Source organism: Sander vitreus, chromosome 5 (assembly GCF_031162955.1).
Source record: "Sander vitreus isolate 19-12246 chromosome 5, sanVit1, whole genome shotgun sequence".
NCBI lineage: Eukaryota > Metazoa > Chordata > Actinopteri > Perciformes > Percidae > Sander > Sander vitreus.
Window position 1 is genome coordinate 22,135,478 of NC_135859.1, and position 22,339 is coordinate 22,157,816.

Below are 22,339 nucleotides of genomic sequence, written 5' to 3' on the forward strand. Positions count from 1 at the left end.
AAGGTTGTGTTGTGCTGTGATTTTTTTGCTAAGGTTACACGCCTCTACGGGACAATACAGCAGATGAATATTCTATCTGCAGAGGGAGGCAGCCTTGAAGCAGTGAACTCCAGCAGCAGAGATGTTCAAACACTATTTATTGTTTGCTCTCCCATGCTCACCTTTTCATGCTTTATCTGATTCCACCCTGGTGTCTCTGTGGGCCCAACGCCACAGAGCCTAACCATAAGCTTTGAACGGCCTTGAAAGTAGAATAGAAAAGGGGTTGGATCTACATATCCCCTTTGTGGCCTCCACATCGCATTCCTGGTTGAAATAACACTTGTTGATGAAGGTTTTGCAAAAATTCCACTTCCACATACTTATTCTGGTAACATATTATTTTGCTATACATCATCTTTGATGTCAGTGTATTGCAGGATATACTTACTTCAAACCTACTAAACCACAGTCTACTTGTGCTTTAATTAGTTATATCTCACAATTTCAAGAATGCCTATAACCAGCCTATTCTATTATTGAATATTCCTGAAAACGTGATAACTGTTGATAGAAATAGTACTTTTAAAAGTATGTATTCACTCACTCTTTATTCAGCTAGACCTGGTGGTCTACAATCACCTTTTCTTTCACTCCACACTGTGCAGCCAACATTAACAATAAGCATATAAAGCCATGCAACCAAACACACTCAGGGATGACACTCAGACACATCAGCAAAAACACAAACAGGCCTCTCAAGTGTCTCTTTCCAGCGTCTGGGTGTTGGGCATATAATTGAGGGCTTACAATGCGCTCCCCTTCTGCTAAGCCTTGCTATCTATCAGGCCACACACTGCTCTCACTGTCCTCCACTGGTATATATCTGATTACGGCTCCTCTGTAAATGAAGCTTTACAGGATGTACCGATAACAGAATGAGAGAGGATAGGAGGAGAAGAGGGAAAAGAAAGATTACAATATGTAAAGAGAAGACGAGGTGTGGGCTGAGTCCAGTACCAAACAAGAACACCGAGGCGGGGACAAGAGTGGGAGGAAGGATGAGGCAGAGAGGATAGTTATGTCATGACATGCCGCCTTGGAAGTATCACATAAGGAAAGGGACATTTCTCCTTTAACGCCCATTAAGTATCCATTTGCTGAAAATGTGATCATTTGACATTTTTTTAAGATTGACTGTACTGGCATCACTGACTTTAAGAATATCAACAATATAACAATATCTGGACAGCTCCTTATTACAGATTGTCAAGTACAGTCAGCATATCAAAGGGGACCTATCTTACATACATCTTGAAGCAATTATTTCATTCTGATTTCAATTAACTTTGTATGAATCCACATCGTCTATTCTATATCAACCTCCAGGGGTTTAATTAATCACGTTTCACCTGTTTTTTCAATTCATTAATCTGAACTCATAAGCCAGGGCTACTCAAATGGTAGCCTTAAGTCATTTTAAATGGTCTCTTTGATTTGTTTTGGGCAAGTAATTGAAAGCATTATAAATTTATTTCATACAAATGCAAGTGCCGTAGGATATTTTCCGGTTATTGTCGTTGTTCTCAAAGTTAATAAGCAAAAGATTTAAGAACTTGCGATATACAGGTAGATAGCTTTCCAACAAAACCCAGTCTTGTTTCCAGAAAAGCATTTGTCTGTTGATGAAAAACTACATGAAGACAACATACTCAACTTATGACGCTGCTTTTTGGAGCCAAACCTCTTAGAATTATTGATCATTTTATTGTATGTTTATAATGAGCTTCCATCCAAAATAACTCTTTTTTACTTCTTTCACTAAAGTACAGTTTCAACATGGGTGCAGCAACATTACTGCCAATTGAACAATCCCATGCAGATCTTACACATTATAATAAACAGACTCATGCTGAATCAAGCACATATGCTGTGTTGCAGTAAATCAGAGCTGTGCCAAGACAGCAACCCCCCACTGCCTTTAATGTTTAAAGAGTGATTTACATATACCTTGTATCATATGATTATACTATATACATACACACACACAAAGTATAATGGCAGGGTTTCGGCTCCGTTTTATCCGTGCCATTGATCAAATGATGAGGGGGAATAGCCAGCACCCCTTGTGGCATTGTGGCTATTTGCCAGAGTTGCTGTTGAAACACATTTAAGAGTCATAAGCTAAGCCATTTAAACATGGCCGGTGCATTATGTATTATGTATTATAGCCACTCCCTGTCAACTGGATGATGTACAGCATTTTTGTCAAACAATGGTGTAACAGCAGGGAAAGACATCATACGGACAGAGAGAGAAAAAAAGGCAATGAGAGTGAAGAAGTCAAAGAAACTGACTTCAGGATCCAAAGAAAAGTGAGGACTGAGAAAAGAAGATGAAAGACGATATTAAGAATCCAAATGAAAAGTGACCTTTAAGTACAAATAGATTTTGCATTTAGATATTCCGGTAACCTTCCTGTAAGCAGGAAAATCCTACAGAGATAAAGACGGGGATGTTTTCTTGGACAGCGGCCACCAGGGTGGACTAAACAATGGCAACGATAGGAGGTAAATGACAGGTCAAAGGTCAGAGCCAGCAGGAGGAAATGACATCAGCAGGAAATATGAATAAACAGTGGGGTACAATCATCCAATACAAGCACTGACCTTGCAAGGGATTAGCACTGGCATTATCTCCCAAATATACAGATGTATAAAAATGAGTGAGTGGGTGACCTTCCAAAAAGAAAGTTTGTAATTTCCAGTTTTATTGTTAACTAAAACTAGACAGATAATCTAAATAGCATGTTGCCATTAACTTAGCAGAGTGCTATATTTATTTTAAATGTCATTGTTCAAACTGAAAAAAGACTTTGCAAGAGTCCAGATTTTTTGCAAATGAAGGCTAAACTGATATTTTAAGCTACATATATTACATATACTATATACTGTATATATAAAACAACTGTTGGATGTGGATGTGTGTTCCTTGGATGTGTGGTTAATATAAGTTTAGTAATTTAAGCTAAAATACTTGCAACCTTTGTACAAAGATATTACAAAAATAGCGCAGAAAAAAAGCTCAAGTAGTTACACGTGCACAGTTCTTCAGAGATTATAAGAAAAAGGCAACTGCAAGCCAAGCTTTAAAAAATAAAGCATTCCTTAATCATCATCAGTGAAGAAGAAATCTCAATTGAAGAGCATGCCCGTGGCAGTCTAGTACTTTTACATGATGCTTCTGCATTGTGTCTAAAACTACAGTATCTTATTAAAACAGCTATACTGAATATGTATCCACTTGGTGGGCTTTGACTACTATGGTTTTATGCTTTGCGGACTCTTTTGTATTACTAACCACCAAGTCACATAAACCAGTAAAATATCAGATATCAAAAGAAAGAAAAAATACCAACCTTTTGTGATTACCAGTTGGATATTGACATGAAAGTTATACTCATTCTTTTTCACAGCTGAACCGTTTAGGTGGGCTTTCCAACTTCACTGTATCGAGACACTTAGCCTAGGAGACATGCTCATGGCTTAATGCAGTACTTTGATTTAATTTGCATCTATACTTAATCACCTGTATTCCAGCCAAGTTGGGCAGTCGCAGAATAGTGTGCATAGCTGTTTTTCTGTCCGTTGGTCTGTAGTAAACCAGCTCTGTTGGAAGCATGGATAAGGTTCATTATCTATTTGTATATTGTGACGATAAATTAGTGTTGTTGAGCTCAGTTGTACATAAATTCTAGTTTGTGGCATCCAGATAATAATGTTTAGTTGTCTCATATGGTGAATCATTTAACAATGTTTATGTCAAATAGGATATTTGTCTTGAGAGCTTACAGAAAGCCCTCAGCTGGGGTATTTATACATTATCTTTATTTGAATTAAATTCCCCAGACCTTTCAAAAATGCTGAAAAGTCACAAAAATATTAAATCAAAACAACAATGTTATAGAAGACAAAATAGGAATACACTAATAAAGGTAAACCAGCAGGACCAAAGGATGGAAAAGAAATAATGACCTCTCATGTACAGTAAGTGGGCATCTCCCTAAAGGGCTCTGCTAAACATTATCAGAGTGAGCTAACTATAGAACCCACAGCAGGGTGCTTAAACTATTAAACGCTCCCAAATCTGGTCAGCAACACACATCAACACCCACGTCACCTACAGGACAGTTCCATTCACACCTGAGAGAGCCGAGGAGGAGGAAGATGAGGATAGAGGGACAGAGTAAGAGAGCAACAGAGAAGAAGGGAGCAAGGAGGGCGGCAATGCACACGAAAATAAAATGAGATAAAGAGAAGCCTCTAAGTCATTATAGCACTACTGAGCATTTTACACCTTTACAGTGCTATTCCGAGGCAATGGCACAGTGGATGTGATGCTGCCTCTAGAGAAATACTTGTCATATCTAGACAGACACGCACGCATACACACACACACACACACACACGATGATGGAACTAATAAGAAAAATAAGAAAATGCAATGTCTCACTTCTATAAAAAAAAACATATAGCTAGCAATAACAGGGAATTATTCTACAACTTACACAGCTTTGTGTTATTGAGTCCCACAGGCACACTTAAAGCACGCTGTTATTAGAAACATGAAATAGACGTTGAGCGAGAGAGAGAGAGAGAGAGAGAGAGAGAGAGAGAAAAAGAGAGCGAAAGAGAGACAGAAAGGAGAAAATAAAGCGAAAATAGATAGAACAAATGGACCATTTACATCAAAGCTTCATAAACACACATTGTGCCTATTGTTGCTACCTCTATCTAGAACTGAAACATTATTGTCATCCAGCAGCTTATAGATACATGATTAGATCCTTTGTACAGACACACACACACCTTTGTACATAGACACACATACATCTGTGTATACAGAGACACACATTTACATATAAATCTGTATATAAACACACAAACCCAAGTCATCTCAATCCTTCTTCTCCATGGACTTAAGCCTAAAATAGCAGTGGCTTAAGCATTTATTTTTATTTTTTTTAAGTTACGGCAAAGTATGCATGCTGAAATTTGATAGTGTGAGTGAAGGAAGATATTACCATGAGCTCAAAAGTGCATCTATAATATGTGTGTACTGACTGTGTGATTGAGTTTGCGTCTGTGTGTGTAAATGCAAACGGGGCTTGCCTGGTTGTAATTCCTGAAGCAAGGGTGGGTGTGTGTGTGTGTGTGTGTGTGTGTGTGTGTGTGTGTGTGTGTGTGTTTTTGTGAATTAAAGAGAGAGAGAATTAGTGTATGAGTGTGTTTGTGTGTGACCAGTAAGATGGTAGACAGCATAAGCCCCAGCCTTCACAGCTTAAGCCCCCCTCACTTTTCTCCCCCATAAGGCAAACAGTGGATAGACCACAGGGCTTAGCTGGAGAAAGAGGAGGAGAGGACAATATATGGAAACTAATTCAATTTCAGCCTCTTTTGCGCTGCTACCCAATCTGCAAATACCACCACAGGCTGATGTAAGGAAATGGAAATCTCGTCTTATATACTCAACGACACACTATGAAGAATCCGTAGATTGGAACCCTATGGAAGAGTGCTTATACACTTGAACAGCTGTCATCCAGTTAAATGCCTTCCCTCTGTGGAGGTTCAATCCAGCCTCTCAAGCTGTTTCCGCTCCCTCCTTACCTGTCACCCTCTCAATTTTCCTGTATATTATCTAATGAACTTTCCAAACTTGCAAATGGTGGGAAAATGGTCATCCCTCTTGGCTGCTTTACAGTTTCCATGGCTAAAGCCAAAGGCAAACTTTTGCTTCTGAGACAAACACTCTTTACTTTTGTTTTTCGGTTTCACTTGTTGCATTTTTAAACATAGTAGTTTAAAGAAAAGATTAATTCTAACATTCGGGGTCACCCAACTTTTGTATTCATGAAACAGCAAAATTGTTTGGTGCATATTTTTCCATGTAGCTCCATGTAGCTCTCTCAGTCTCTGCCATCCTTCGCTACCAGATGGGTCTGACCCATGAGTTTGCTGTGGGGCAGGGCATAGACATATGGGGCAGGGGGAGCTGCCCCCCTGGTGGCTGAAACGGATAATTGCATTGTTTAAAAAATGAGTGGAATAATTCTGGCATGATCAGATATTTTATAAATATCTTAAATAACACAAAACAACTAAATGGTGGTAGGTAATACATCAGATTTCATATACTGGTTTAGTAAAAAAAAAAATATTACCTGGCTGACAATGGGAGCAGCAGGACGCAAAAAACAAAAATGACTGTTGTACTATTTCTGGACATCTTACCGTGCCAAAGTTGCAATAAAGGTTTCTTAAATGCCATGTATATACATGTGATGTCAGCTTACTAATTGATTGCGGGTTTTGTGTAGATTTGGACTTTTATACGTTTATTCCACTTTGTTAAAACGGCGAAGTGGAGAAAGCCTAGTGACGAGTCCATAGCAACCAGTTTGTGTGTTGAATATTACCCAGAGTGCCTTGCTGAATGGTCTCAATATTTTGAAGTAATGCAGTAATGCCGGAATTGTGCATTTAGTTTCCATGCTTATTTTGTTTCCACAACGTTAGTGAGTAAATCTACTGAAATGGCCACCACACCATAACAGAGGAGTGGGATGCGTCAGATCAGAATGCAGAGGTTTAGTCTCGTATGTCATAGCTGTAAAAAAAAACAAAAAAACAATGGAAATCTGTATATATTTGCCAAACGCAAACCAGTACAGAACGTATTGATAAGGTCATAGACATTTTTTTACTGGCGAGGGGAAGGTCCCAAAACTCCTCCGGTGGCCCCTTAAATAAATAACGAACAGTCCCTTAGTCAACTGATTGACAATTGCAGTATATAGTTTGTTTCTCTGCTTCATATCACTGTAAATGGAACATCTTTGGCTTTTGGAATCTGGGTTGGATAAAACAAGACATCTAAAGACATTATTCACAGACTAAATAATTATTTGATTAATCAAGAAACAAAAGGTAGATTAATTGATAATAAAATTAACTGTTAGTTGCAGCCCTTAATAACACAGAGCAAATATTAGCCCCCTAATGCTTCAGCATCCAGGTGGTCTTGCAGGAGTACTGAAGTCCAGCTCTGAGCTTGATGTAATGCTGGTTGTTTTTCCCGTGGCTCAGGTACTCTCATTGATTCACAGAGATAATAACCCACTTTACGAGCCTTTGCCCTCACCATGTCCAGTAGCACTCTGCGACATACAGTTTGTTACTCTCTCCGTCCCACCGTCTCTCCTACCCCTCAAGGAGAAAACACACAGCTTATGCATTTTCCTAGTAGGTGCCATTTCTGTGTACTACTGCGCCATTGTTTTTTAGGGTCTTGGCGTGATATGAGAAAGGGTCATGGGAGTTGGCCTATGGGCTTGGTTTCCTCCGGTTTCATTGTTTTACGCTTAATGGAATCGATGTCAGGTAGAGTGCGCTTGGGCAGTTCTCCTGTCAAGTTGTGTTCTTATGGTTACACTCACATTTACACATACACATTTAAAGTGCCAGGTGAATACAAATGTTTTACCTCTCCAGGACCAAAGACGTCAAAGATTTAACTCAACAATATGTTGAACTTTATACACACACAAGCATACTTCTCCAGAGTACATGTATATTATATTTTCCCAATTTATAAATACATGTATTAGAAATAGTTGTACTGTTCTATGAATTTCATTTCAACATAATTATAGATGTATATTTTAGTTCCTAAATATTAGTGGCCACATGAAAAGTGCAGTAGCATGATTTTTGGTGGTCCCTAAGCTGGATTCAAACAAACATAATAGGTTTGAGTAAAACACCATCTCTGCCATTTACTAACACCAAGGTATGAAAAAAAATTACTCAGGTTTAAAAACACTATTGTATACTAGCATCCATGAACATTAGCATACCCACCGATACTAAACTGCAAACCAAGACAACCATAACCTTGTCCTTACTCAACACAAACAACCTCACTCACTCAGCGGTAATACAGACAGACAAAGATTGTCTATTGACTTGCTCCCCTTTTGCAGCCCACATAAATCTGCTGTACTGCTCTGCGCATTTTAATCGACTGCTTTAAGAGTTACATTATTTACCTACTGAATGCCAGACAGAGAGGAGCAAACAAGCTATTACACTATCTATGTTTACATCACATTATGTTTTACAGCACTTAGACTGTAGGCGGTGAATAACTGCTTAGTAAACAAACAAGATGGAGGGAAAACACACAGATGTTTTAAAGCGAAATAGAGATGTGACAAAGAAAGAAGACAGAAAGAGATAGAAGTTAATGTATGAGAACAGCCGGCGCATCAAAGCTGCAGTCTTTTACATTGTTACCATAACACCATGAGGTTTGATCATGCCGCATGTAAACGATAACTGATCCTCTCATTCTTTATTGCAGTGATTCCAATACTATGTGACATTTTAAAAATGGCACCATGTGATGCAACCAGAAACGGATACCATGCTGAATGGTTTGACATGTACATCAATCTTACAAATAGTGCAGAATAATAAAAAGTGAATACTGGCTTAAGGTTAAAAGCTAGCACAGTAACTCTTGAGCCTTCAACATACCCTAATGGACTCATCATACTGTATATGGGAGCATAAGAATCACATGTCATTTTCATAGTCGGTAAGATAGTTACTGTGCTGTTGCAGATGCTTTTATGCAAAGTAAAAAAACACTATGATACTCTGGGGAGTGAGGGTGTATCAAAATTTCCCCAGCGGCAAGGAAAAGCTGTTAAAGTACACAAACGCTCAGACAAAGGCATGTAAACAAGCACAGAGTCACACAAATAAGCACACTTCAGTAAAGACGCACACATACAGCCATACTTCATTCTTGAGGTTCCGCTCAAGGCGGCAGGGAAGCCCCATCTATCAACGTTCAGTACATTTAGAGTAAAGTGCCTCAGATGAAAGCAAGAGCTGAAAGATGAATGGAAAGAGGGATGAGAGGAGAAAAGAGAGGACGAAGGGGTTTGGTGTTGGAACAGGGTTCATAGCAGGAAAAATTGAGGTGAAAAATGTGCATGTTAATTATGTGGCAGCTATGGAGGGGTGATCAAAAAAGAGAATAAGATGCTAAAAGTTGAATGACAACAATAATCTCACAAGCTGACACATCGGTAAATACAGATGGACATAATGAAATGCACAATCTGAGTAGCTCAGTCCTTATACAACAACACAACACAATCACAACAGTCTGGAAGATGGGCTGTCATTGTCAAGATTTCTTATTAGGTGCAATATACGTAGATGCAAAGTAGGATGACGTATGTTCAGGAAGTATTTTTCCCACTTTTAATTCCCATGAATTATGTCCTTAATGTTCTGCAACATGGAACCACAATAGGAAGTGGGTGATTTAACTTATACTTAGGGCTGTCAAACGATTACAATTTTTTAATCGCGATTAATCGCTGAAGTTCTATAGTTAATCGCGATTAATCGCATGTTTTATCACAACTAAAATTCTATTATTTTGCATTTCAGAACTGGTTTTAAGTACATAATAACAATGGAAAGCAATTCTTACCAGTGTATCTTGATTGGGAATCAAATGAATGCAACGAAAGTGACTTTATGAACTTGACTATTATTTATTTACTGTAAACAAATGTGTGAATCTGTCATTATTGCACAATTCCTACAAGTACCTAACCTAACTGAGATGTAACACTAACACTTTGCTTATACAGTACAAACAAAATGGTCCAAAAACCAGATGCCACAGCAGGACATTTAACCTTTACATTTTTAACAAGGATTGAGAACAATTGACTGAGATGTAACACTAACAACCACCGTTAAGGCAAACGAGTGCAAAGTCCAGCCAGAGTCAATATAGTGTTTAGTAACTCCTAAATAATTTTGATTACTCACTGACGTCCAGTGATCACCGGTTAATGAGACAGCGTTTGCACTTGGCAGCAGTTCCAGTTTAGCTGCTTCTCCGTGTCATACAGGCTGTGTATGGTGAAACTACTGTCCCCCTCGATGGCAGTGTATAAGACGGGTCAACCGTAGCACTTCTTTAAGACCCGAGTCCTCTACGATGCTGACAGGTCTGCAGTTAGTTGCCACCCATTTTGCAAGAGCTGTAGTAATTTTTTTGGATTTGGTTTCATCCACAGGTCAGCAAGTAGCACTCTCCAAAATACTGCTTTGCCTGAGCCCGCTAGCATCAAACTGTGTCACGTTAATATGCTTAGCTCGTAGGTGGTAGCTCAAGCTTGACGTGCTTCGGTGATATTTTAATTCGGCTTTACACAATGTGCATATGGCTTTCGACTTGTCTACTGAGCCGTCCGGGAGTTTTTTTAAAAGAAAAGCGCCATTCAGAAGCGTGTTGCTGCTGTCTTTCTCCATGCCGGCAGCCTGCCTGCATTCTGCAGCAGAAGATGTGTTATGAAGAAGTACGGCAGCGCCAAAGGGTCAAAATAGTAGCCGTTAGGCATGACGCAAAGCTGAGGGAAGTGTAAAATAAATTAATCGCATGCCGACATGCGATTAATGCAATTAATCGCAATGCGTCGGCCCTTAATCGCATCGCAATTAACGCGTTAACGCTGACAGCCCTACTTATACTATATGATTACATTATAGCTATTAGTTTTAATGATTTCAATTTTGTGTCTGCTTTTTCAGTTTGTTTGGTAAAGCCGATAACTATAAATATTAGCTGTAGCAAATTCAAAATACTTCTTAGCTGTACATTGGGAACTAAACACCATATAGGCAGGACAAAATTTACAAGAAACCTGAAAGTAAACTTATTTAAACTGCTGAATATAGTAACAGGTTTTTAAAAAGCATAATTTAGCTTGGCGTCCACTTGCTGTTAGCAGTGCACACAACAGAATTTCTTTTTTAAAAGTGCTCATATTGTTTATTGATGATTCAATAAAGAGAATTGAATGCCCATCTAAAACTTGACAGTGCTTAAAATGCCAGTCACCTAACACTGTCTATGCAATAAATGAATAGGACTTTGACTTCTATCAGTCTGGAAGCCTGAAATAATTCCTCACACTTTGCAACTCTATAGCAGCTCTGCTTGAAGTCCTCTAAAAGCAGACCAAAACGGCTTCTTGTTCTCACTCTCACTCATACACAGACTCCCACAGGTGTCTCACTCGATCTTGTATTCGCACAGATGTACACAGGAGGCCATGACTGACAAGGCAAGGGATCGTGGGGAGGCGTGCGGGTGAAAGAGGCAAATTACCATATGTAAAGAATGGAGGTACCCATGTCTCTCTTTTTGTCTCTGGATAAAGCAGGTGGGCTACAACAGGACAGGATAAGCGCAGGTAGATGTACACATTCACAGTAAAGACACACAAATGCAAGTATGTGAATGCAAAACACGTAAGAACAAAAGGCACGAGAGGAGACAAGGAGGTAGCACTGTCTTTCCAGGTGTGTTGAAGATGCAGTATGGACCACCGCCTGTGTATGGGTCACTCAATGAGGATGACAGTAGTGGTGTAGAGATCTGATTAGCACTGGGAGTGAGGCTGAGTAGGGTTTCTCATCAGGATTAGCTTTCAAACCAATGTTAGTGTGGTACTTTTATCTCTGATGGGGAGATGAGCAAACTGAGACCATGCCATTCTGTATGCCTATGGGAATAAGGATGTTAGTTGGTCCTCCTTTTTATTTTGTTATACCATGTGTAAATAGTAAAAAATAAATAAAAAGTGTTTTCTCCTGTGACTTTAAGGTGAGTTACAGCATGGTATCTTCCCTGATACTGGAAAAGAAAGCAAATATATATTGTTTTTAAATGTTATTATCTCAAACTATTTAAATCTAATGAAAATCGGAGAGGCATTTTTTTTCTTTAATCTTGAATTTTAAAGAAAGATATTAGCAGCATGCCACATGAGAGTTTTACAAATCAACAACATAATGTTAGAACCCAACATCTCCAACTCAGTCTACTACAACTACTACGCTAACTGCTGTAACAGGACATTCAAATATATAATCACTAAATGTGTCGAAAAGTGTCTTTGCAGCTCTGGAAGCAGCAGTGATAAGTGGGCACTCTGTAAATTAGGGATTCTTACACAAAGGGTCACTTGAAATTGCTCAAAGGCCTGCAGCTGGAGGGTCCCAATATGAAAAGATGAGTTGTATTATCTAAATAGCCTTGGGTCCCAGCGTAATGCTAAATGTATTCCATATGGATTCCCTGTTTTTGGAATCCAACAATTACAGAGTATTCCTGGTGTCTGATGAGAAAAGGGAGAGTACACTTCCTACACCTTTTCTTGTTACCCTTGACCACACTTTTGTAGAGACAATAGCTACAGAAATATCAATAATTATTACAGTAGGGGTGTAAGAAAAGATTCACCGATACAAATCTGTATCCGGTTGTATTATCACAGATACGACTACACTGATACATGGACCCCTGGATCGATCGAAATGGACCAAGAATCAGCTGATGGCCCAATTCTAACGTTACAAATCGGTTAACTGAAGTTTTGCTGTTCCTCTGCAGCGCTGCGAAAGTAGGTCTGGCAATGCGAGACTATTTTGCTGTCAATTAAACGATGCTGCTACGGTAGCGTGTGGTCATGTGTGGAACTTGGTCATTCATGTTCTTGTTCGGGGGGCAGGAAGCAGCCAAACAGCGCCCTTGTTTGGGTCTGCAGAAAAAAGTACGTTGCTAGGTTTTTGGAGTTAGCGGTGAAAGTGGCTGAGAGGAATAAATCGTGCATAAGAAGCTTAAAAGTCTGCTAGCCGCATGATAATGCTTGCAACAGTATTATTGTGCTCATATGTGCAATCACGTAACACTGTGTATAATTATTACTGGAGTGCTCACAGTGACTGTAATGTGACCTATGTTTGAATTACTGTCTCTAAGATTACAGCAGCAAAGAGGCTGTTTAATTGAACATGGAGCTGATGTGGTAGGATATTTGGTTATATGTGGCTAACTTAGCATCTTTCCTTAATATCTGATGACATATCGTGGTCATTTTTGGATTTAATACAGTAAATATATTACACCTTTAAAGTTAGAAATGTGTGCACAAAGAATGAGGGACAGAGGAAATGTGGAGGCAATGCTTTTGGAAGTTTAACAAAATCTTTCAGTAGTGTGTTATTCATCGTCAATCATTTGTTCCAGGTGTGAAAAACTGAAATGCATAAATCTCATGAAATATGTAAATCAAAGAATCCAGGTGTTTAACAAGTCTCAATGCTGCCTTGAATACAACCAAAAATGTATTTAAGCTAATTAGTTTTCGTGTTCTTTAATAAATGAGAGAGAGGTCTAGGAAGTTGTTTTTATCACAGCACTAACAGGGCTTTCAGTAAGATCATTACGCCAAAAAAGCTCCATCCTCGCTTTTTCCATTTGTTTCCTCCTCCTCACAAAATAATCTCTAAAACCATCTGCGCTGCGAGTAAAATTACATGTTACCCAGCTCTCTCATTCTGTCATCTAAACCTGTCTTTATGTCTCTCTGTCTTCAAATCCTCAAAGCTCCAAAAAAGAAAAAAATCACACAGGAAGCTGGGAGGAAAAAACAGAACACTCAAACGTAAGAGGCTTGTGGACATCTCAAATGCACTCAGAGAGGCCATTAATAAAAATAATTAGCACAGGAGATGGGTGGAAAAAACAGGGGCCAGCTTGGCTGATGTAAAATCTCATTGCTGTTATTTAATTTAGCAGAGAATGAAGCAGGAAATCCACCAATCATTTTGTTAGAACACAGAGCTCCTACAACAGGCTGTCTATTCTGGAAGGACATGCACGTACACGTACACACACACACACGTACACACACACACACACACACACACACACACACAAAGATCCTATCATCAGCCAAAGGGGGCCTGAGGGGTCATTAGTAAATGAAGAAGATCAGATATCACCAATTCATCTTGGTCAAAATGATTAGAGAGACACACAGAGAGAGAAGGATATATAGGGGGGTGGTTGTGTGCATTCCTGGTTAAATGTAGTATTGTGATCTTGGAATCATTAATCAAACACCAGCAGACATACGCCCACATAACATTTCACACACACTCACACGCAGTTGAGGTTGAAGTTCAGGTTCAAAATGTTGAGGTGATTATTGTCACTGTAACTCACACAAGCTGCATCAAACTGCAGCTTGTGTTGGAGAATAATCATTTAAGTCTACACTATGTGGCAACCACGTGACATAATCACAATTAGTGCCTCACATTAAACCTTTTTTTCCATATCTGTTGTCACTACTTAGTAAAACCACTTCAGGGCAGGCAGCATACAGAGGGAAAAAAAGATGAGGAGTAATCAAGCTCCATCAGAAAAGCAGCCAATAGCTAAAGCTGTAAATTGCTAGCTGCCCAATACTCCATTTAGACAAAAATAAGGATGTGGCTTGCAGATTAATCTGAATGGTCACCATTAGAAAAAACAGATACCACATTCCACTTCTTTGACAGTTGCTCACCGCCTGCATATGCCAAGACCAAATTTCAGGTTCTTCACTGGGCGAGCTAGTTGAGAGCTTGCACATTAGAGACTTCTTCTGGCCAAGCCAGCTGACTTATTGTTGGCTCCTAGTTTGCAGACATTTAAACAATTACCCAACTGAAACAAGTAAAATGGACAGCAAGAGAGAAACAGAGTATGTATCAATTGGACAAGCAAAACAACTGAAACTGAAACAAATCTCCATATTATGATTATGAAATACACATGTTCAAGCCCACATCATACATCGGCCTCCAGTATGGAAAAAGGTATAATACAGCATCACACAAGTCAAGTTCATCTGTACATCCCAACATCACATGCAATATCTCAATGGGCTTTACAGGGCAACAGAAAAACAGCTCCCGACCCAGCCTAAGCTCTGTAAGCTCTCAAGAAAACATCCAGGGACTAACGGGTAAAAGGCTTGTTTGTCTCTTATCTCACTAGTCACTTTGTGCAATGTTCAATAGGCTTATCATTCAGACAACAGCAGGTTAAAAAACAAGCAACTAAAGCAATATTATCCGACACAAAATGCAGGTATAAAGCCTAACAATCAAAAGCAGGCTACTTACTTTCTTCATTTCAAAAGAAAGATAAACTTACTTTAAGTAGCTGACTTAAAGCTTAAGCGCTTAACTTTTTGATATTAATGAACGTCTGTTACATTCAAGCCATTGCCAAATGAGTTGCTACAAAGCTAATTAAGACTATCAGCGCCACACAACTCTCTCTGTATTTCTCAGTATGGTAGTACTGGCTAGTATAGGCTATGTTCAGAAGATTGTGTTGTCCGGCGACTTTCGCGCACAGAAACTCGACTGAAGATTATTACCTCTTCTGAAGAGTCCATCATGTTTTTTTAATCCTGTGTGTCCTCCTTGGCTACTACCAACTGCGTGGTAACTTACCTTAACAATCAAACTCAAGCAAACAGGTTTCATTGTCCTTTTGAGCACAACGGGTATTCTGATTTACATATAATCAGAAAGTATGTGACAAAAATCACTTACCAAACATACTGATTGTATTATATTAAGTACTTCTTGAAAATAGTAGACACCATGAAGCAGTAGTTGGCTACACAGCTGGTAGCTTTCATTTGTGGAATTCCCAGTGTACACACATTCAAAAACACACAAAACGGCTTTGCAACAACTGAACACACACACACACACACACACACACACACACAAGGAATCAAATAATTCATGCAAGCAGGGTTAGTCAGCATTGCAACGCCTGATGCTTCAGTACTGCAGTACTCCAACCATGCATGGTAGTGTAGCTGATAAAAGAGTTAAACATTCTGCAAAACATATGGCAGAATGGAATCAAGCAGAGGAGAGAGGTGGTGTAAACAAAATAAAAAGGGGAGACGATGCTTGAGGGATAAAAACACTGCCTGTCTGTATGCTGGGAAGGAAAACAACATGTATGTCTCCTGTCAGACAGTAAAAACACATCTAATCCACAAACACAAGCAACGCATAGAAATCCTCATCGCATACGTCATATACTGTGCTCTGAGACAACGCTGCTACTGAAGTCACAATATGTAACATATTAATTCACAAAAAGGCAGCCGTCACCAACCAACTTGTCTGTTTAAAGACTTAAAATTTCTTCTTAAAGTAAAGACAACAATATGAACATCTATGAACTGCACTAAAGAGATCCAGCGAACATTATTTTTTTCTGTATGAAACTTTTCAATCATATTTTTACTGTTTGCAGGTCTCATAAGGGGTAGTAATGGTTATGACAATAATGTTGGAGGTTGACTGCAACAATGACAGTGATTGAAAGTATCCTACCGTGGTCTGTGATTTTACAAGACACAAGATAGAGCTCCTTCAGACTTCTCCCCTCCTTGGCGATGATTTCCACACACCTATAGAGATACACAGAGAAAGAACAAAAGTTTAAAGTGTCACCTGACGCAAATTTACTCCGGTATATTGCGTTTCACTCTAGCTTGAAGACAATTTTAAACGTGCCCCAAAACACTGAAATGCATGCACACATACAACAGCTTAAGGCCGTTTTATGGTTCTGCGGAGGCTCCACGCAGAGCTTTCGCCGTAGTCTACGTAAGTCGCCTGATATTTATACTTGTGCGCTGGTGTGTGCGTCGAGCCGGCGTGTGTGTGTGTGTGCGTGTGTGTGTGTGTGTGTGTGTGTGTGGGGAGTGTGTTAGAGCGAGGGAGAAGTGAGAGAGTGACGGCGATTAGCTTCGGAGCGAGTAGCGACTCTAGAGTCATAGTGAGAGAAACAAAGTGTCTCCCCTGTGTTGTCTGACCACGGTGGGAAATCTATAGCAGGAAAAGTTAACCCTCTCCTTGATTTCATGTCGTTTATGGAGAAGGAGAACCAGGAAATGAGTTGGGGGAAATGCAACGCTACCAAGCCACGGCCGAGCGACGTGCGTCGCGGCGACGTGTAGTTACGTTTTTCGAGAGGTGCACGTCAGGCTACGGCGTAGGGTCCGGCATAGATGCAGAAGGGTCTGTGGGGGTACGCCGTCGATTCGACGCAGAAGCATAAAGCGGCCTTTATTTCTCTTAAACTCCATCTGTCTTTCTCTCTCTCTCTCTCTCTCACACACACACACACACACACACACACACACACACACATTATTACTCCACAGTAAAGGTTCAACAGTACAGCTGCAGGGTCACAACTGCTAACATATTCTACTTATTTTTAACACATATCAATAATTAAACACCTGATTAAAGAAGCATGCACTAACACAGCGCAAGAATGCGTGTGTGTTTTTGTGCACCCACATATATAGTGAGCTTGCTCACTTCAAAGAGGGATATCTGCATTCAGCCCAGTGCCTGAACCCAAAGGACCTACAGAGTGTGTGCGTGTGTATCAATGTGTGTTGAGAGAGAGTATACACTAGGGAGGGCCAAGGGGAACATCAGAGAATCTGTATCAAATGATTCTCTTTAAATGCCTCTAATGAGAGGAGTATGTGCAACAACTACATTTTGATCAACGCATTTGACCCATTAACCTTCAGGATAAAATGTTTTGATCTTTATGCTGGTGTTCTATCATGAATATTTATAAGACAAAAAAGACAAGAACACACACACACACACACATACTTTAGCTCTTGTTTTAATGTGAAAGCAGTAGTGGAAAAAAGTGATATTGAGCTGTCTTCTACCATTGAGCTTCATGTCAAAGTGAAACAGGGAACAATATTGTGTGCTGTGCTCCTGCACTTTCACGCAATATGACTGGTAACTGAGGTTTTTCTAAAATGCATTGCTCATATTCACTCACTATCTACTGGCTTATCTCACCCTAGGCAAAGCGTGATGCATGAGAATTTGAGCTTCTCTTCTTTCATGTTTTTTTTATGCACACATCTAGCAAACAGGAGTGGCAATAGCATGCAGGTCAACAGGGAATTCAGTACAGCGAAATTTCCTTTCCAACAAAGCATGATTTGTAAGCTTGCATGTTTTTGATCCAGGATTAATTTAAGATGGCACAATTCATGGATGTCACTTGATGTGTGACATATCACACCGTAGGATCGAGGAGGAAAAGATGCCAGTGAGAGTAAAGTTAAAATGTGTGTCATATTTCTAAAATCCTTGTTTCTGAGTGGAGCCAAAGCTGTTAAAATGTGCACTGGTCTGTCTGCTTTAGTTCAATGGGCTGCATCTTCATATTTCACCTTTTCTATTAAATTTCTATTGCAGTGGACCTGCGAGCCTCTCCATGTTATCAGGTTGTTGTTTTCTCCTCCTACCTTTATTTTTCACTCTCTCCCTGCCTCAAATGCCATCCCGCCCTTCTTCCTTTCTCTCTCTCTGTGGCACACTCTGAGATGTGGATAAGAAAAACTCCACTCTTAAAAATAGAAAAAGACCTGTTGCAATTGGTCAACCCTGACCCAACTTTGTGCAGTGGTTGGCCTTAGATTAGATTCAGTTAAGCCAGCGGGATCACAATATCATGCCCTGTGTCTTGGGGCTCTGGCATTAGTGCTGCTAATGAATGAATGCACTGGGAAGAGTCAGTGACGAAAACAGTTAAAACAAAGCGATTCAGGGATGCAGCCACGAAGGCGGAGTGCATCCACTGGGGCCTTGTTACACTGTGCCTGGGTCCCCAGGGTCAGAGCAAAAGCAATTAGATCAGACATCAATGAATGAGGGAGGGAGTGAGGAAAGATGGAACGCGAGTACAGCAGGAAACAGAATGAGTACAAATATCTATACAGAAGCTAGAGGTTGAAGAGACAGAAGGAGTGCATCATGGGAGACCGAGGTGAAATGAGAGGACTGAGGAGACAGCAGATATAAGACAAGGGAGGCTGGAGCAGAGGTGCGATATGTGATGGCTAAGGCATGCCACATGAAAGGCCTTCAAGAAGCAACAAGCTCCCACCCACCTCCACTCAAACCCCACAAGGCACAGCTGACATGAATTAGTGATCTGCTTGCTTTCAATAATGTACAGAGCCTGTGACAAAAACCCCAGTTGGACATGGTGTGCATACTGAACAATTAGATAGAGGCAATGCTCCAGGAGATAACGTTGAGGGGAGTACATTAGGATGCAGAGTGGAGAGCAAGTCAACAGCGTGGCAAGGTGGAGAAGCTGCTTGTGAGGCTGAAAAAGGGAGGATTAAGCAGTGAAGGGTAGGATAAGGAGAAGAATGAGGAAATACATGTTTGAAGAGACAAAGGGACAATGCAGCTGATGCAGGTATGAGGGATGGAGTATTAGGAAGAGAGGATAGGAGGAGGAACTAATGAAGTGAAGAAGAAAATGTGGAGGATCGTAATGATGGGGATACAATGTGAGATGAAGAAGTGGAAATAAGGTGCAGAAAGAAAAACAAAGGAGAAAAGGTAGACTGGAAGATGTGTCAGCAGAGATTCAGGAAACGTGTAGCAAACAAGGGTAAGTGGAGGAGGAGAGGAGACAGACAGACTGTACAAGATGACAAAAATGAAGGGGAAGTTATAAGGGGAAGGTTAATTAGGATGATTTTGAAAAAAAAACTGAAAAATGAGCAAGACGAAGGAGTGCAAGAAGATGAGGAGGTCATAGTGAATGAAGTGAGACCAACCACTTCTGGCAAAATATGCTCTTACAAATATTATAGATGCATAAAAAAAGTCCAGAGAAAGCATTTTATATATAGTTATGTAGCTAGCTAATATACAGCTCAGGGCCACTTTTTCCAATAAAATGATAATAAAACAGTCTCCATGACAACTAAGGGACTGCATTTTTAAGCGATTAGTGTAACCGGCAGGCAGGAGGGAGAGAGAGGACCATCAGGGGTCAGTATGTGTTTGGCTCACTGTCACTGTGCTGTCGGCGCAAACAGCTAGAGGTGAACAATAAAACTGTCACTGCTCTCTCTCTATCTCATTCTTACAGTCGCATACAAACAAAATCAAGGTTTGGTTCCTGGCATGTCCAGGTTTTGGGGGAATTTCTCTTCCTTAAACAGAAAGTCATACACATATTTTCTATCTAAATTGAATTACTGGAGCCACACAGCTGGACCTTGAGGACTTTGCTTAACCCTAAAACATCTTTTATATTTAATTTTGTTTCCTAGCCAGCCAGCTAATGCTGCCTGCCAAAGAATTTAGCCTTTGTTCGAATCCACTCTGAAGGATAAGAGGCTGAATTCTATTTTCAAAAATAGTTGGTCCCAACTGATATAACATAACAACATAACATACAACATATAAACAACTTAAAGAGGTGCAGATGCAGCTATATATTTTCATTGCATTTGGAGAAAAACAATTACAGTAATTTGTGTTGCTGATACATTATTGCTCTTTCCTTGAAGTTTAAAAAAAACTCAATTATGTTGCTTTGAAATCATGGTAAATATATCAGCGCTAATTTATCTTGTGATTAACTAAAGCGTTTCCCAGGTTCTTCTTTTCATGTAAATGAGGCCCGAAGGTATGACGAGCTAAGTAGTGTAGAATGAGGTGGGTATGCCACTGACTGACTGAGGAGCCTAGATGTTTTTTTAACATCCATTTTTATTTCCCAGAATTTAAATTTACTCTTGGACCATATTTGCCCAACCTCTGCTCCATACAGTGTATAAGCCTACTGAAAATGAGCTTTTCAAAACTACTGTGGCCCCATTACTACTCCTTCCTTAAAAGTTGCCAATAAAATGAACATTACCATCTTATTCAAATGTTATTTATGTGTACTGAATAGCATCATTGTAAAGAGTTTTTCTGAGAAGCTCATATATAACAAAAGAGAAATGGTAGACCAGCATTATCAGATGGATTTATCACATCTGTACTATACTGAAGGTTAGGAAAATAGACTTTCTAGTCAAGGCCCAGGCAGTGATATACTGTACGTAGTTTCCTCTTCACCTTCATCCCCACAGCAAGGAGCTCTAGTGAGTTATCAAGACGCTCCAAAACTAGCAAAGCCTTTAAAAATCACTTTCTGTCTTCTGTAATATAGGATTTTATGGACTTGTAAAGCCTTGGCCAATATTTAAAAGAAAAAAAGCTGAGGTCTATACTGGGCTTAAAGCTTCCCTATAGGACAACTCGCCTTTGACTGCATTTTGTTCGTGTGTGTGTGTGTGTGTGTGTGTGTGTGTGTGTGTGTGTGTGTGTGTGTGTGTGTGTGTGTGTTCTGTTGTACAACCAGAGGTTAAACCTTGACAAAGCCTAGTGATCATCCCTTAATCCTAGCTCACAGTTTGATCAAATGTAATCTCTTCTATGAGCTTGTTGCCATGCTCATAAAACTAAAAATGTAATTAATTTTAAATAAGGAAATGTGAATGGTTATTAAAGATGTACATTGTGTACTGTATGCTTTTTTTTGTGTTATTTTCCATTTCTGTTTATTGTGTTGTAGCACTCTGTTGACTGGTATCCTGTTACTTAAAATTATCTAATTAATCAAAACTCCAGCATAATGGTTAGTGCTGTCAGTACCAAATCTTTTGTTAGCATTACAACCATCTACAGAAATCAACAGCGATATTTGTGCATTCATTCTTGTGCAGTCTTTTGACTTCAGCCCTGTGTTCCTTATATAATGCATCAACAGCCATTTTGAGTCCAACACATTTTAAAATGTTTAAAATAAGTTTTTGCTAAAAAAAACAACAAACAACTGCTGTGGAACAAAGGAGACTTCCAAGCACCTTACTGAACTGTCCATACACAGCAAACTAGAAAGAGTCTACAGTGAGGCTCAACAAGAAGATGTGGGACAAGAAAAAGGAGGGACAAAGGGAGTACAAACAACCCAGTGTGTGTGTATGTGTGTCATTACGGAGTGTGTTGTTTGTGCATGTGTGAATGTGTCTCTCAGAAGTGAAGCTAATCTTCTTTTATACAGCACAGCCAGAGGTATCCAAGCAGACAAGTAGCAAGAGGAAAAATAGTAACAATACTTGAGAGAAACAGAGGTCCATATTTATCACAAAGACTGCAGACAGTCTTCCAGCCAAACAACATGTGTAGCGCTTCTTCTTAGCTAGCCGATCACAATGGAGCAGGAACAAAGACGCTGCTGGGAGAATGACTGTAGGTGGGTACTAGCACGATGCTGACCAACACAAGGCTTGGTCTCATCCCGCTCCTCACGCGTCCCACAATTACATGGCTGTCTAGCCACACAAAAGGAGCAGGGAAATAGAAATGGATGATTTTTGAGAGAAGAGGGTGAAAAAGAAAGAAAGCAAGCATGAAATGTGTAACGAAAAGCGGTTGAAGGTCTAGGGAGAGGTTGAAAACATAAAAGGAGGAGGAGAAGGAGGAGG

General features: G+C 39.8%; 1 protein-coding gene across 1 annotated transcript in view; it reads right to left on the reverse strand.

Annotated features, from left to right (window-relative positions):
• fbxl17 (F-box and leucine-rich repeat protein 17) overlaps nt 1-22,339 on the reverse strand; it is a 228,269-nt gene that overhangs the window by 59,127 nt on the left and 146,803 nt on the right. Inside the window, exon 9 of the mRNA XM_078250988.1 lies at nt 16,338-16,414. Coding sequence (XP_078107114.1) covers nt 16,338-16,414 — 77 coding nt within the window. The remainder of the gene's footprint in view (nt 1-16,337; nt 16,415-22,339) is intronic.